The 17,632-nt window shown below is 35.4% G+C and overlaps 1 protein-coding gene across 5 annotated transcripts in view; it reads right to left on the minus strand.

Annotated features, from left to right (window-relative positions):
- Positions 1-17,632, minus strand: part of DNAJC13 (DnaJ heat shock protein family (Hsp40) member C13) — a 122,341-nt gene that overhangs the window by 45,583 nt on the left and 59,126 nt on the right. For 4 of the 5 annotated variants that reach the window (XR_009563829.1, XM_060298609.1, XM_030873486.2 and 1 more), the window contains 11 exons: positions 17,250-17,312; positions 16,046-16,147; positions 14,479-14,583; positions 12,628-12,830; positions 11,449-11,533; positions 8,650-8,804; positions 7,557-7,602; positions 5,488-5,642; positions 3,900-4,101; positions 1,678-1,793; positions 997-1,075 (listed from right to left, as the gene is read on the minus strand). Coding sequence is in view for 4 of the 5 variants with exons in the window: in XM_060298609.1 (XP_060154592.1) it covers positions 997-1,075; positions 1,678-1,793; positions 3,900-4,101; positions 5,488-5,642; positions 7,557-7,602; positions 8,650-8,804; positions 11,449-11,533; positions 12,628-12,830; positions 14,479-14,583; positions 16,046-16,147; positions 17,250-17,312 (1,311 nt within the window). In the remaining variant the exon portion in view is untranslated. The remainder of the gene's footprint in view (positions 1-996; positions 1,076-1,677; positions 1,794-3,899; positions 4,102-5,487; positions 5,643-7,556; positions 7,603-8,649; positions 8,805-11,448; positions 11,534-12,627; positions 12,831-14,478; positions 14,584-16,045; positions 16,148-17,249; positions 17,313-17,632) is intronic. The other variant, XM_060298610.1, reaches the window with a different exon arrangement.

Consider the following 17,632-nt stretch of genomic DNA (forward strand, 5'->3'; position numbering starts at 1 on the left):
TATTAACCTCACCTTAAAGATGTTAGCTTGCCTAAAGTCACAAAGCCCATTGCTCACAGAGCTAAGACGCACACCCAGGTCTGACTCTATCTGTGCTCTTAAACTACTATACTATAATGTTCCTTATCTATATGTTGATCCTTGTGCCAGTATAATACTATTTTACTATTGCAGTTTTATAGAGTATTTTAATATCTGGTAGTTTAAGTTTAGCAACTTAATTCTAATTTCAAAATTTCTTCCTATATTGATTGTTTTCTTTCCCAGATGAATTTGAATTGCTTTAGATTTCTCAAAAAATGTCCCAGGCTTTTGATTAAAAATGCCTTAAACATATAAAAGTGACATTTTTTCAATGCTGTCTTCCTATTCAGGAATACTGCCTGTCTCTAATAAAAAACACTAGCCCTGAATCAGTGGAAATTACTCCAAGTTTCTAGCAACAAACTATGAGTACTGTTTTTATTGGTCCTTGTCTGATTTTATCTTTTATGAATCTCCATTGGCGCTGTAGTAGGAAGCTGGAAAAGACAAGATCAGGGAATGCTGGCAGCAGATGACTTTAAGTCTGAAGCAAATTTTCTACTTTTTCATTAAGAGTGATATGAAGTTGGATGTCATTAGAAAAAAATAAATTACCCAAAGCAATCTGGGTGGCAATGGCATCACTACAAATGAATTAAGTTCACCCATATCCTAATTTTCAGTTATTCATGTGACTGCCCATTAGAGTTAATTCTCAAACCGACATGGGTAAGGAAAGAGAATAAAACCCAAAAGTTACTAGTCACAGTGTAGTCCTTTTGATAAAATGAGAGAAGATCATTTACGCTGAAAACTTGGGCACGTGGGTCAGAGGTTAATTAAACATATACTGGACATATATTATGAGGCAGACACTGGCGCATAAGATGAGCGTATCTTTCCTCTGCCTGAAATAGTAATAAAGCAAAAGCAAGTCAACCCCAAAGCCCTAATTCCAAAGGCAGTACATACCCTCCCTTCTGGATTCTTATCAGGGTGGTACTTCTGTGCAAGTCTGAAGTAAGCTTTTCTAATCTTGCTCTCATCATGCCTACAAAATAGGAAAACTGTTTCATGAATTAAGTAAGGTGCAAGAAAATACTTACACAATCATCTAAAATCATCTAAAAGTGCTTAAGTAAGGTGCAAGAAAGTACTTACACAATCATCTAAAATGATATTTTAAGAATCTTACTTTTACTGTATATGATCATATAGTAGATATCAAATTAAACCCAGTAAGATTTAAGTAAGATGATTCCTATGTGTTATCTTTACACATAAAAGATAAAACCTAAACATTCCCTATGCAAGGTTACCATATTCACTTCAAATTACAAAACCATATTTAGGTTTTGAAGAACTAAGAATTTTAAACTAACTTTTCAAATAGTCACTTCAAACTATAATTCTAAGTTATTTTAACTATCAGCCTTGTCAAAAATGAACAAATTCAGTCTATACTTAAAATGTCTTTTAAACTTTTTCTCTAACATATCTATTCTACTATAAAACTTCACTGATGATAAATTAAATCTGCATTCTTTCCTATACGTTTGTCATTTACGATCCTAGACACACTGTTGTCAAATCTCTTCCTCATGTATAACACAAACTGCAAGAAGGAGGAAGATGATACTGAAAATGACTCACGGTCCCTGTCCTTGAGGGAGATTAAGCACTTCATAAGCATCATCTATTGACATTGTAGGTGGCTTCTTTTCTACTTCCTTCTTCCAGGCATCAAGGGTATCTTTTAGAAGCTTAACCTTAAAGACAGAGAATTAAAATTTATATCTATTAAAGTAAAACTATTTCAGAATATAATTTTTAAATTACAGAATTGTTGTGCTGTATTTATTTCAACTGACATTTCTAGGCTAACCAATTAACAGCTTTCTAAAATACAAATAACCAAAATCACCTTCTAGCACTGTTAAATGGTCAGATAGCAAGGTATTTGTTATGGGGCTATATTTTTTAAAAGTAATATTTTATTATTTATTTATTAATTTTAATTTTTTTTTTTAATTTATTTTTGGCCGTGTCAGGTCTTAGTTGCTGCACACAGGATCTTCGTTGAGGCATGCGGGATCCTTTGCTGCAGCACGCAGGCTTCTCTCTAGTTGTGGTGTGTGGGTTTCTCGCTTCTCTAGTTGTGACAGGCGGCTCCAGAGGACATGGGCTCCGTAGTTGTGATGCGCGGGTTCCAGAGCACGTGAGCTCTACTTGAGGCGCGAGAGCTCAGTAGTTGTGGTGCCCGGGCTTAGTTGCCCCGTGGCATGTGGGATCTTAGTTCCCTGACCAGAGATTGAACTCGCGTCCCCTGCATTGTAAGGCAGATTCTTTTACCGCTGGACCACCAGGGAAGTCCCTAAAGTGATATTTTAATTCTCTGCCAATTTTTGTCTCTACTTTTTTTTTTTTTTTTTTTTCAGTACACGGGCCTCTCACTGTTGTGGCCTCTCCCGTTGCAGAGCACAGGCTCCGGACGCGCAGGCTCAGCAGCCATGGCTCACGGGCCCAGCTGCTCCGCGGCATGTGGGATCTTCTCGGACCGGGGCACAAACCCGTGTCCCCTGCATCGGCAGATGGACTCTCAACCACTGCGCCACCAGGGAAGCCCTGTCTCTACTTTTAACTGTTAAAGAAACGTTCAGAAAGTACGGAAAACTTTGGAATTAGCATTCACTGTAGTAAGAGAGGAAGCAGTATATGATCGCATGCTTCTCAAGGTGATCTAACATAATTACTGGTATACTGGTATTCAAACAAACATAAGGGATAGTGAACACAAGGGAGTCTGGGTAGGGGTGAGAAGAAGAGGGCTAATATTTGCTGCATGCCTATGTGCCAAGAAGGTATGTGCTTTACAGACTGCAGATTTAATTCTTATATAAAATTTCAGTAATACATGAAAACATTGAGGTTCTGAGAGACAGCTGCATACTTCCCAGTTAATAAGTGATGGAGCTGGATTCAAACCTAGGTCTGACTAAAAAGCCCACACTTTTTCTGCTATCTCATGTTGAATCCGGAACAAGCAGCAGTGTCTACCTGCCTTCATTTGGTCATTGCACTGTAAAGAGGCAGTGCCTGGTGGTACAAATGGCAATTGTTCTTAAGTCTTCTGATGGTAAGGGTAATGGTAAAACCTCTGCTATAGTAACAGACCAACAGGGGCACCCAGGCCTACTTTATTCCAGGCTTTCACTAGGTATCCAGGGGCTCAAGTTGGACGGGTCCCAAGGGCACTGCGACAGCAGATACTACTATACAAATGTGCAAGTCACACTTACTGCCTCCAGTGTGTGCCAGGAATATGCTGTGTTTTTTTATATGAATTCTCACTTAATCTTACCAACCACCACATGAAACAGTTGCTATTGGTAGTAGTAGTACTATTACCATAACTGAGGCTTAGAGAAGTCAAGCGGTACACTGAATGTACATACAGAGCCATTAATGGCCAAACTGAAACTCAACCCCAGACTGCCTAACTCCAGCATCTGTGAGCTTAATGAATCTCCTATAAAGATGAGCTTCCACCAAGCTATTATAGTATGTAATTGTATTATATACATGAAATTGAGTTTGTTTTGTTTTTGTCACAAAAGATCAAGATTGTAAAGTCCTTTTATGCTCCCTGAAAAAACTCTTTCAGTTTGGGATTTACCCAAATGTACTGAACTACACTCAGAATTACACAGTGCTTAAGTAAGGAGGAATATTTAAGAAAGAATTACACAGTGCTTAAGTAAGGAGGAATATTTAAGAAAGCTATTATCCTTCTTATCACAGAAAGAAGAAATACCCAGAAGTGATTAGAGGTTTTTTTACGGTTTAAGAAGGCAAAAATTAATCTGCTGACTTACCGGGTCTTTAATTGGCCAATCTGGAAACCGGATTGTATCACAAAGTTGTTTGAGGTAATAAATATTACAAAATAGTTCATTTTCTAGCTGTGGGTAGTTGATAACTGGGATGGGACAATATTGATAAAGTGCTCTTGTGTTACTCTGAAGACGAGGTGTGAAATCAGCAAGATGGGCAGCAATCTTCTCTATCATAAGGCGCCTACAATTAGAAAAGTCTCCAAGCATTATGAAGGCATTATTTTATTCTATTTTAAAGAAAAGGTTAAGACAGGTAATCATTCAAGGTAATTAAATGGATCTTCTTCAGAATAACTTAGTTATTGGCCTAAAATGAGAGCTTGTAAGAATGTTACTCAGAGTATTCTAAACTTACTATGTAAAAACACTCCATGGATATAAACTTATTTGTAATATGATCTATAAAGAAGACCATAGAGAAAAAGGCTGACAATATCAGTCCTTCTTATTGAAAATTCAGTCATTAGAAAGTCAAATGGTATGGAATCTGCATGCATGAGGGCACAGCCACAGAATCAAGTTAGCTATCACCCCAAAGAAGCTCACTGCCTGGTCTTTATTTTAGTTAATGTAGCACAACCTGGGATCTGGCCCTCAGCTAAGCAGAAAATTGATTTGCTCAGTATACAGAGAGCTACATCTTTTAGATGAGAGACTCATACTAACCAATCTCCGGAGAAAAATATTATACAGAATAACTGTAATAAACGTATTCATGTTCCTATACATTTGTTCCCAATGAAAAATATGAATATTTTCAATATGAAATTTCAATTTTCAAATTGAAAATTTTCAATTTTCTATATGAATATTCATACAGAATATATTCAAATTGATGGCTAGCATATGCCAAGCCTGTAGGTCAACCTATCAGAGAAGCCAAATGATGACGAGCAGGTGGCATTGTGAGTATGAGTCAGCCAAAGAAGAGTGAGTAACTGACTCAGAAGATCAACTGCCATCCAGCTAAGAAGACCAAGGGGTTCTCCAGAGAGCCAGACTTGACACTGGAACCATTAACTGCCGAGTCTTTCCTGGACAGTGCCTGCCTGGACACTGACATCTGCTTCTGGGCCTCTCCTTTTTCTTGGTGGAAACAGGCTTTTCCTATGGCATTCTCCTGCTAACCTCCAGATTATGGTCAATATGTGCTGGCTAGGGAGCCCTCATTCTAAAATGATTGTGGGTATCTCTAGACTGATCCATTCCATGTGGGCATAGTTTTTAATTAGTGGGGTACAGTTCTATTTCCAAATACCCAGAAGGAGTGTCTTGATTTTATTCCTATATATCCCTTACATAGATATTAATTCATTGTCTAAAAGCACCAGTGGTAATAGGCTCCACCCTTATATAAAGCTCTATTAAGGTAACAGTAATTTTGTCAAATCATCTTAGAACAGAAAAAAGCTCAGGGCCTTGTCAACAGCAGTCACCTGATTTGGCACCAATGACTACTGTAGCTTTAGATTATGTAACTAGTGAAAGGAAATCTTTTCACAGAAGTCAAACCAGATGGGAAGAGGCAAAGATTCTGTGTATAAAATACAATCAGCTGGCTATTTACCTCATTTCACTGCTCCAGATTGCTTCTGGAGTATCAAATTCTCCTAGAAAAATCTCAGCAAACTTTTCAGCCTCGTAATTTTCTAAGTAACAAACCATTGCTTCTGGTAGAATGTGCCCAAGTATACTTCTCTGAAAAATATCTTGTCCTTTCGTCTTTAAAAAAAAAAAAAACAAAACGTAATCAGAAACACTAAAGTTATCTTTCAGTTTTCTAATAAATGAATTGGGGTTAGAGAACATTTTAAGAAAGGAAAATAACTGGAACATACTGCTTTTATGCTTTTGAAATTTAAATGGAAAAATGGCAAAATGAGAAGTGCAAGGTGTCTGGTATAAACTGGCTTGGCATGAACTCCAAGGTGGAACTACCCGCTCTAACCCTGCAGTAGCCTTAACCTCCTCATCGGTCAGGTGTTGCCAACATTATTTAGCACAATTAGCCTTTGACCATGTATAACAGTAATGAACAACACAAGGAAGACTCTGCAAAGATTTACATCAATTATTCTGTGTTACATCGTTGGCTGTAGTTCCCACCTGCACCTGCTTCTGTTTTCAAAAATAAGTCCAGAAAAATTGAGATCTTAAAGAGCCTATCCTCATGAAATGTGGCTAGAATTTAGATGGAGTATTTCTATACAAAGTAATTATAATTAACTGTACTAAGAACTCCATATTCTCTGACTGGCCAAATGAAGTCAGGGTAATGTTCATATTTATCATGCTAAAATTTTAAACTCGTTTCTTTACCTGATGGAAAAAATTCCTAAAGACTATGAATACTTTTCTTATTTCCTTCTAGGCAAACTGAGGATGTTTTATTCTTCTAGGATCTGACAGAGAGACAGGGGGGAAAAAATCCAGACATGGTTTTACCACTTAGTGCAAAGACAAATTAGATGATGAATATTTTCAGGCTTTTTACTAATAAAAGCCATAAACTGACTATCTGTTAAACTTTGGGGTGAAGAATTGCTTCTTCTTTAGAATACTATTATTTCATAATTCCTACATCTAGAGTTCTGCTATAAACAAATATTGTTTGGCTGTAATTCAAAATATTGTTAGGGAAAATGATGTATATAGTTTCTCATATTATAAAATTTGAAGAAAAAGATTACATATGCATAACTTCACAGAAAAAAAGGAAAAAAAAGAATGATTAAAAGTGCCTAATGTTACATTAAGGTGGTAACAATAGGGGCAAATTTTTTAAAAACTTTATATTCTCATTTTCTATTTGCATAAAGCTATGGAAATCATACTTCCATGGGTATCACTTTAGTATTATTAGACTGTAGACAGATAACTTTCTAGGGCTTTACTGGCCTCTCTATAAAACATGCAGTTTTGGTCTTGTGTCTGTTGTCAGACTGGTGTAACATTCCTTGGTTAGTCTCTTAAACAGTGGTCTAGTTTTGGTTTATTCTGCTCTCAATAAAATATGAAAATCAATGTTCCATGAAAAGCCTAACAAAATTTCAAACACAATTCAGTTATGTGTTTACAATAAATATCTGTAAAATGCAGGTATAAAGCTACATTTTGTCAGAGCTACCTGGATAAGTCTTATCTTTTTTTTGGATTCCTACTTTTCCTCCCCAGTAAAATGGCAATAATACTTGAGAGCACCTGAAGAATTAAGTAGCTTCAAAAAAGAAACTTAGCACTTCTAACATGTTGGGATATGAACAAAAAGAAGGTGGAAGTCTTACTGAATCTGAGCTGACTATATGAGACTCAGGTATATACTGAATTATTTATGAACATTACTAATGTAAATTTTACACTAAGGGAACAAATTATATTCATAGCAATGCCAGGTTATAATTCATATCTACAATTTAATTATTAATTCTAATAGGCAAAATTTATTTTCATTTTAAAAATATTAGCGTAAACTTTCTATGTGCAAGGTACCACAAGGAATGCAAAAAATAAAACAATACCTGCCCTCAAGTGCTTATAAGGAAAGGAAGGAAGGAAAATTCACAGCTAAGTAAACTTTAGTGCCCAGACAGCTTCCCCAGTATTAAGTCACGTATTCAGAGGATTAATTTGCCTTACCTCCTCTGACTTGAAAGCCTGTTTGGTATGTGTGTACTTCAAAAATCTAGGAAAAAGAAAATTACTTATCAGGTATAGGAACTGATATAGATTTAGTAACCTCAGTTTTCTAAGACCAGATTTTTTTTAAGAATAGTTGATTTATAATGTTGTGCCAGTCTCTGCTGTACAGCAAAGTGACTCATACACATATAGACATTCTTTTTTTTAATATTCTTTTCCATTATGTTTTATCAAAGGATATTGAATATAGTGCCCTGTGCTATACAGTATGACCTTGTTGTTTAAGACCACATCTTTTATATGTAAATAAGAGCCACAAAAGGCAACTTGTAAATCCATATTCCCAAACAGTTTAATTTCTAATTAAGGCAAGAACTTAAATGAATTAGAAAAAAATTTAAATTATGGTCATATTACAGTTATGTATTAATATTAAAAAATTACTCAATTTTAAGAAAAAAGCAAAATGTAAAACTGTATATAATATGAATATAGTTAAATCTGTATGATTAAAATACTAGATGATACAATTCTTATGTTAGATGTGGTAAAATGGTGTAATTCTGAATAATTTTTCCCCTATTCTTTTTTTTTTAATTTATTTATTTTTGGCTGCGTTGGGTCTTTGTTGCTGCGCGTGGGCTTTCTCTAGCTGTGGTGAGCAGGGGCTACTCTTTGTTGCGGTGCGCAGGTTTCTCATTGCAGTGGCTTCTCTTGTTGCAGAGCACGGGCTCTAGGCACACGGCTTCAGTAGTTGTGGCACGTGGGCTCACTAGTTGTAGCTCGTGGGCTCTACAGTGCAAGCTCAGTAGTTGTGGTGCACGGGCTTAGTTGCGCTGTGGCATGTGGGATCTTCCCAGACCAGGGCTCGAACCCGTGTACCCTGCATTGGCAGGCAGATTCTTAACCACTGCGCCACCAGGTAAGTCCTCCCCTATTCTTCTAACTTTCAAATTTTCAGACACATATAAACAGCTCTTATAAAGAAAAATTTAATAAATACAATGATATGCTCACAAAAAACTAATTTAATAAACCTGTCCATGTACAATTCAAGTAATTTCAAATAGATTATCACTAGAGTTCTTACCGAGCAACAGGAAGCACATTGGAACCTGTATACATCATGATAAAGAAAAATACTCCACTAAGATAAAGTCGAGGTAACTGTGGGTTATCTTGCATAATACGATATAACAAAACTGCAACCTTCTCAACAAGGATAGGGTCAAAGGTCAGCAGTAGCTAAAAAAAACGAAATAAAATGTCTGGTTATTGGGCTGTAAAAAACTTGCAACATCACCATTCATCTTAGGTTTATGCATTTCATGTGCTGGGGTTACAGTTTCTCATAAGTAGTGTAACAAAATAAAAATCAGACTCAGTATGCTTGTCTACCAGGTTCTAAACAGATTTGAAAAATATTTTATAGCATTTAATGCAGAGATAGTAAAATATTAATAAAGAATTGATCAAAACTTATTCATAAAAAGTGCAAACATGCCTGAAGCTGCTTTGTCATGATTATAGATAAAATTATTTCCTGTGCAGGAATCTTCCTGAATGGATTTCTCTGTTAATGACAAAAGAAGAAAAAAAAAGTAGCTACCCTTTGGGTTAGTTTCAGGTCAGTTGATTTGAAAGGAAGCATCCTCTGAAGACTATCTGAGAACTCAAAAGAGCTGAGCAGAGAACAGCTTTCAGTGAAACAGCACTAAAAAACAGATCTACAAGTGCAGGTACAAGGCAAGAGGGTAACCAAATACCAGTAGTGCCACTACCAGAAAGTACCAAGATATGTGGTTTACAGAAATCTGAGCTAGCAATACTGAAGGAACTATCTGGGATCACTGGAATGAATCTGGGCTAATAAAAAAAAAGCATACAGTATTGCTATGACTAAACACCTGATAAGATAAAACTTATTAAATTTCTTTAATAAAAGTGGCATTTCAATTTCCTATAAACACTTACTTCTGAAGAATTCCCAATTTGGAGTCAAATGCTACCAGTAAAAAATTACAATAACAAGAATAAGTACTAGCTCAGATTAGGGGTCAAAGTTCTAGATTCAGTGTATGAGACTGAATAGCCATATGTCTTTTAAGTAAGTAATTTAAATTTCTCTGTTTTTGGTGTCTTACCTATTCAACGAAGTATTTAGATTATACATAGTAAAACAGTACTATGATATACTTTACAAAAGAAAAACTGAGATATAATAACACAGGATTTTCCCTAGTGTTAATGGTGTTTGTGTTTAAGATTCGATATCACTCTAACAAAAATACAGGAATTAACAGGCAACAACCTAGAATATTTGAAATTGTGACTATATCAGAAAACCTAGGACATTCATTCACTGTATCTTAGACGACTCCAAAAATTCTGAAGCTGTATCAGATGGTAAAACTGGTGATTGCTCTTACAGTCAAATGATGTACAGAAATCTGTACCAAGCAATGTAGATAGATAATGTTCCTAAAAACCGCTACAACTGCCTAACTGTGCTTAGCAAGAATAAGGCCTCCCAGAATATAGAAAATTAAGTGAAAACAAAAACAGCTTCTAAGAAATGTTTTTTTGAACTCAGTATAAAAAAATATGGGAGGCATATACTGTTAAAAGCAGCTAGGTTTATCACTAAATTTCTTCAATCTTCCTGCTTGCTCAGTTACTATTAAAAATTTTTGTTAATTAAAATAGATCTTCCCCCCAAAGTTTCATGTTACACTGACCACACCTCTTAAAATCTGTTTTTCAGTCAATTCTCCCTGGCCTGAAATTCAACCTTGCTTCTTTCCTTTCAGTTTCATAAGTCTTGGGAAAATGTTTGGGAGAGACAGATTTTCTAGGCATGGTCCTTTCTCTACAGGAGAGAGGCCGGGATAGAGAACAAATCCCTCTCCTTGTACCACTTCACATATGCAGCTGCAGACACACACAGGCCAGGGTGGTAGTGGCTTTCAATTAAGGCTCTGAAAAGAAATGCCCACAACAGAAAAGCGCACAAATGTTGAAATGCTGGTATGCTTAAATAACAGAAGTTGGGGAAAATTCTTTTAAAAGTTGTTAAGGTACTGTCATATTCAGAAGCCTTTTTCATTACCAGTGACTTTCACTATTGGTGAATGTAAAAATATACTGAGTAACTCTCCTCTCCCTTTTCACACCAATGTACAACTGAGAGATACAAATGGCACAAGTTACTGACATATTTTAAAGCCACACCATGTGTGGTTAATATAAAAAAATTAGATTTGACAGAATAATCTATAGACAGGAGAGAAACAGTGACCTGACATCTCTGTGACCTGACTTAGGGCTCATCTGGAGTTTAAGTAGCTTAATTCCCAAAGAGCAGAATAACAATAAGAAAGAAAGAAAAGATACTTAGTATATCCTACATAATTTCAACTCAATGCTTTGGATTAGTTGTTATCCATGATAACATATAACTAAGACTCAAATACTCTGAGGCAAGCTGACAAGACTGCTGTAACTATTTCTTAAGATATAACCCACCATGCCCACATCTGTGGGATGCTGGTGTGCTTCCCAGTACCCCTAACAACACCAACATGCACCACAAACTGTCACCTTTCAGTTATTACAATGTTGTGATTTTAAGAACAGATAATAAATAAAACCTTATGAGAATAATTCTGGAGCATGGAAGCTTCCCATGTCTAGGCTCTTGGATACACAACCTTCCACAGTATATTCAGAATATCAACTCAATTAGGAGTAAGTGAGGTAAGTATAATTCAGGCCTTTTGAAAATGGAACATACTACAATAAGACAAAGACTGGGGCTCACAATAAACTTAAATAAGGGAAAATGATTCTTAAAATATTGTTCCTAGTTTATAACATAAAAGTAACTTACCTGAATAATATGGGGAAGGCAAGCATTGTCTGACAGCAGCCTTTTCACTCTAGGTAAAGGTCGAATGATGGCATTATCTTGATCCCTAGAAAAACATTTTTTTATGGTCAACATTTAATATATTTATTAAGATTTGTATGTTCAGAGCATATGACATTCTACTAGGCATGAAGCATGTTACCTTACATTTTTGTTAATGAAGACTAAGCTCTCATACAGCTGGGAACATGATTAGGTATTTTGGTTTAAATCTATTTGGCTGCTTAATATGACTTCATTTCCTTCCAAAAGATTTCCTTGAAAAACAGTACCCTAGAACAGCCAGAGACTCTTATTTATTATTTAAACTTGGAGTTTTCCAACACACTGTCAGTGGATATTCCCCCCAAAGGGCATATCAAACTTTTTCAATAAATGTAAACCTTAATTTAACTACTCTCAGTATTTTCCAAGTGTAGCCTCAATTTTAGTGCTACATTACTTCTAAATACTAATTGTATGTTTTTAAGCCTGCTCTGAATTTTAAAGAGAACTGGAACTATAAAAGCCTCGAATGCTATAAAATTAACAATTACTCATTAAATTCCATCAGAAAGTATCTTTACTATAGTAATAAAACAAGATGATATATATGCAAATTTTGACTGAAAAGTTTGAAAAATTGAAAAGTTCCATGCAAGGGTTATAATTATGACTATCACTGGATAACAAAGTCTCACCTTCACTAGTCAAGCGGGGCAAGATGTGGGCCTAGACTCATGTTCTTAAACCAGGAGAGGCTAACCTGACAGATCAGGAGCAGTCACTAGGCACTCACCACTGGTCTATGAATCACAGAGTGTTCATTTCAAAACTTTCATACCTGATTCAATGAATATGACAATTGTTACTGTTGCTAGAGAGCTGCTAGTAAGCCTCAATTTTGTAACATTATTTGAAGTTTCCCAGAGAAAGTTGCTTTTTAGCTTACTTTATCAATAAAATTTGCAAATTATTTTCTTATATCTTGCTTCAAAAAGCTCCAAAATCCAAAGCAGCATTCCCGCAAAGCCACAAATAGAAAACCTTTGCTCTAAGTCACTAGAACAATCCCATGCCTTAGCAAGCACCCATACAAATGGGGAGAACAAGATGTTTTAGAGTCCTTGTTAACCATGGAAATGTTCAATTACATTTTACCTGCTTGGAAAATATCCACACATTGTGATCAACATGTTCAATATAAGGGTAGCAAGGTCAGTTTCATTTAGTACAGCCTGTCCACTGGCTAACAGACACCACTTAAGCTGGGGTATTGCCTGAAGTGGTCGCCATCCATCCATGCCTTGAGCCCAGCACCTGGTTTTTGCATTTAACATTCCTTTGGTCCACAATTCTTGCATCTAAATGAATGGAAGGCATCATTATTACAAGCAGACCAAACAAAATGAAAAGGTTTGCTAATGTTTTCTATTTTACAGAAAATATAAACTGAACTATGAAATACACATACAAATTCACTATTAGAAAGCAAAAGACTTCTGTTGACAGGCCTTCAGGAACTCAAATTTGGCTGCTAATATCAGAAAATAACCATTTAGTTGGCCAAACTGCAGAGCATAAGGAACACTGGAAAGAATAAACACCATAGGCAGAGTATAAAGCAACCAAATTATATATAAGTGGAAGGCTGGTCTTCTATAAAACTATCTTTGACTAAATTCCGACTGAGCCTGGGAAGCCAAGAATTGGAAGCCAAGTTGGCAGGACCAAACATCACCAGATGTTAATTAAGATGGAAATTGCCCTTGGAGTGTATAGGCAATTTTCAATGAATTTAAGACTGTATATTAAAACTTACCTGTTCATACCATAAAGAAGCATTATAGCTTAACATAATTATTATACAAAAGTCATTAAAAACCTGAGTGCTACTTCCATAACTTTTATTTTTAATTTTTAAAATTATTTTTAATTGAAGTATAGTTGTTTATAATGTGTTAATTTCTGCTATACTGCAAAGTGATTCAGTTATATATATATACTTTTTATATTCTTTTCCATTATGGTTTATCCCAGAACATTGAATATAGTTTCCTGTGCTATACAGTAGGACCTTGTTTATCCATTCTACATAAACTAGTTTGCATCTGATAATGCCAAACTCCCACTCCAACCCTCCCCTCATTCCCCCTCCCCCTTGGCAATTACAAGTCTGTTTTCTACGCCTGTGAATCTGTTTCTGTTTCATAAATAAGTTCATTTATATCATATTTTAGATTCCACATATAAGTGATATCATATGGTATCTTTCTCTTTCTGACTTACTTCACTTAGTATGAACTTCACTTAGTATGACAATCTCTAGTTGCATCCATGTTGCTGCAAATGGCATTATTTTGTTCTTTTTTATGGCTGAGTAATATTCCATTGTATATATGTACCACATCTACTTTATCCATTCAACTGTCGGTGGACATTTAGGTTGTTTCCATGTCTTGGCTATTGTGAATAGTGCTGCTATAAACATAGGGGTGCACATATCTATTTGAATTATAGTTTTGTCCAGATATATGCCCAGGAGTGGGATTGCTGGATCATATGGCAACTCTGTTTTTAGGTTTTTGAGGAACCTCCACACTGTTTTCCACAGTGGCTGTACCAGCTTACATTCCCACCAACAGTGCAGGAGTGTTCCCTTTTCTCCACACCCTCTCTAGCAAATGTTATTTGTAGACTTTTTAATGATGGCCGTTCTGACTGGTATGAAGTGGTATCTCATTGCAGTTTTGATTTGTATTTCTCTAATAATTAGCAGTGTCATAACAATAGCTTTTAAACAGTAAGATTTGAAGACATGATTTTGTGTGTATGTGTGTCTAGAAATACAAGTCATCTCGTCCTTTATGTGGAAATAGAATGGCAGAGTCCTTGGAGCTGATGACAGTAAATCAAATCATAGATTTAAAATATTCCACATCTCTATATGTGCTATCAGGAGGATATAAAAAATGACTAAGACTTCCATCAAAGTTTCTCCCAAACACATACCTCATGAAATCCATATGGGCCACTCCTTTCTTTGTCTGCATTGCCAAAGTACCATTCCTTTTCACTCTCTCTTTTCATATCTGGAGCAGCTTCAATTACATTGCTCTAAGTTTTAAAAATATTTAGTTATTTTTCAAGGCAGAAATCTAAGGGGGCAGATGTCATAAAAAGTTACACAGTACTAATTTCTTGAGTTTATATTTCTTTAGAAATCCATCTAAAATTTTAAGTGACCCAATCTTAACAGTTAAGGATTAGATGCCTAAACTAATAGTCCAAAAATGCTACTTCCTTATTATGCATTTGAAGTAAACAGTTTCCTAAATTCACTTGGCAATCTAAGCTAAACTCAAAGACATCTATATTCCAGATGGTCATTAATAAATTCTCAGGACACTAAAATTTTAGTAGCAAAGAATACTGCAAATAGCTATATAATCAAACATATACCATTACCCAAAACCACAATGCTCAAAAATACTAAAGTTCTTTTGAAAGAAAAAAACTCACTCCAACTAAAAGTTTAAATAAATGCCTGAGATCAAAGAGTTAAAATGCTAACAGGAAAGTTTTTAGTGGTTTTAAACACTTACTTTCAATTTACTACCCTCATGACAGATAATTCTTATAATTTCATATACCGATGTTTATAAGAATCTAGGATAGAATTTTTATGTACTTAGTATATTTTATTAAAACATGATTTTAAATACCCTCATTACCATCAGCTTTTAGTTAGATTCATATAGACAGCTATAGGAAAGTGGTTAAGAGCACAGACTTCCGAGTTCTAACTCTCGCTCTGTCCTTTATTAGGTGACCCTGGACAACAAACTTAGTCTCTCTGTTCCTCACTTTCCTCATCTGTAAAATGGGAGGGCTGTTGTGGGGTTTAAAGAGTTAATATATTATGTGGACCAGAACGGTACCTGGTACACTATAATACGATGCAAGCATTATGATTACTATTATTTGTACCTGATAATAGAAAATGCCATGTCCTAATATTCAGATAGCACTTTTGTACACAATTCTGCCAAAACATGACACATCTCCTCAAAGAAGGAGATTAAACAAAAATTTAACATTAACACCAATGAGCCAAGTATAGATCCCTTCTATAAGTTAGGTATCAGAAGAGGCCTTTAGGTAGAGACCTGCAGCTCTGTCCTCTTACTGGCTGGTTTCAATATGGCCTCCAGATTCCTCAAGGCAAAGTATACTCTCAGTGGATGTCAATGCTGAATGTTCTAGTTACATAACTGATGGATTCAGTTTAAATCCTAAAGGACATATTGCCTCAAAATAAGCCACATTAGAGATGCAGTTACTTTAAAAGACAAAAGAGACATCAGAAAAATAAAACTGGATCATCATTGTCCATTTTGGTTATTTCACTTTTTGTGTGTGTGACTTAATCTCCCAGGCATTAGTACTATTATAGTTATCAGAGAAGGAGATTCACGGCCAGACACCCTGACATATTTTCAGATTTGTATGATTCTTTTAATCCTAAATTTGTACTCAAAGAATGTTAAACTTATAAAATCTAGGTAAGCATACATACTTGCAGTGGTACTGTAGCTCGGTTTACATGGAGATGTGCAAGGGTAAGCAAGTCCACAAGGATTCTAATTCCATTTGAATCCATGAGGTCCTTAACATTTTTCTGAAAGACAGAAACATGTTTACATAATTTAAAATCTTTCTCTCCAATAGATACTACTACCTAAAAGGCTCTCAAAGAAGAGAATATTTGGAATCTCTTTGGAAAAACTGGCACATAACTGGTATTACTCAGTATTTTCAGGATTTTGTGTTCAAAGAAGCATAAATGTAGATAAAAATTAAAAAGGCAAAACTATACTACAGAGAGATCATATAAATAATTTTTACTTGGGCTTCCCTGGTGGTGCAGTGGTTAAGAATCTGCCTGCCAATGCAGGGGATACGGGTTCAAGCTCTGGTCTGGGAAGATCTCACATGCTGTGGAGCAACTAAGCCCATGCGCCACAACTACTGAGTCTGCGCTCTAGAGCCCATGAGCCACAGCTACTGAGCCCACATGCCACAACTACTGAAGCCCTCACGCCTATAGCCCATGCTCCCCAACAAGGGAAGCCACCACAATGAGAAGCCCACACACTGCAACGAAGAGTAGCCCCCGCTCGCCACAAACAGAGAAAGCCCATGCGCAGCAATGAAGACCCAATGCAGCCGAAAATTAATTAATTAATTAAATTAAAAAAGAATTTTTACTTAAATATATTCTGGGCAAAACAAAATAAAATAAAAATAAACAAATTAAAGCCTGGCGGGAATAACACCCAGGATAAACTCTCTGGTTCTACAATTATCCTGCATTTTTCCAATGTCTTTTTGTTAATAAATATTCTGTACTCAGAAATAGAATCCAGTACACTAAAAAACTTTTTAAAGTTCCAGTTTGTTTTTGTAAGCAAGATAAAAACTGGTAATTTCTTAGAAGTTTGTAAGAGATTATAATTCAAATTAAATTTTCCTAGGGCTTACTCATTTTATTTCATTTAAAAACATCTGCATTATTTACTAAAAGTGAGAATAAAATTAAGCAAGTCAGTGTTGGTTTCAAAAATGAATATTTGGCAAAAACTTTTCCCTTCAAGAGTTGAGAGCAAAAGGAGAAGATAAGAACCATGTCTTGATAATTAAGTCAAACTGTAATCATTTACTTTGTTACATACATGTGACTTAACTTGGAAATAATAGCATATTTATGCAAAATACTGTACCTTATTAAGGATCAATTTGTTAAGGAAGAGGATCAACCTATCTCGTTCAAGTTTATCTGTGCACTATTGAAATAAATGAGAATTTAGTCAGAAGTAAATAGAAACAGAAATTAAGACATTACCATCACTGGACAAAATCAACCAACAGCCAAAAAGAAATAAAGTCATCTTGTAAACAAAGAAAATCAGAGAAAACTGTCAATTATTGCAATTCCTCAATGTCTTACATTCTCTGCAATTTGATAAACCTTATTTAATTTCCCTAGAAAGGCAGATATTTTAAGTCACAAACAGATTAATACATAGCTTTAAGAATGCACATAAAAATTGAAGTAAATGAAAGAATTAGCCCAAATGATACTCCCAAGTTAAGTAAAAATTCT

Source organism: Globicephala melas, chromosome 4 (assembly GCF_963455315.2).
Source record: "Globicephala melas chromosome 4, mGloMel1.2, whole genome shotgun sequence".
NCBI lineage: Eukaryota > Metazoa > Chordata > Mammalia > Artiodactyla > Delphinidae > Globicephala > Globicephala melas.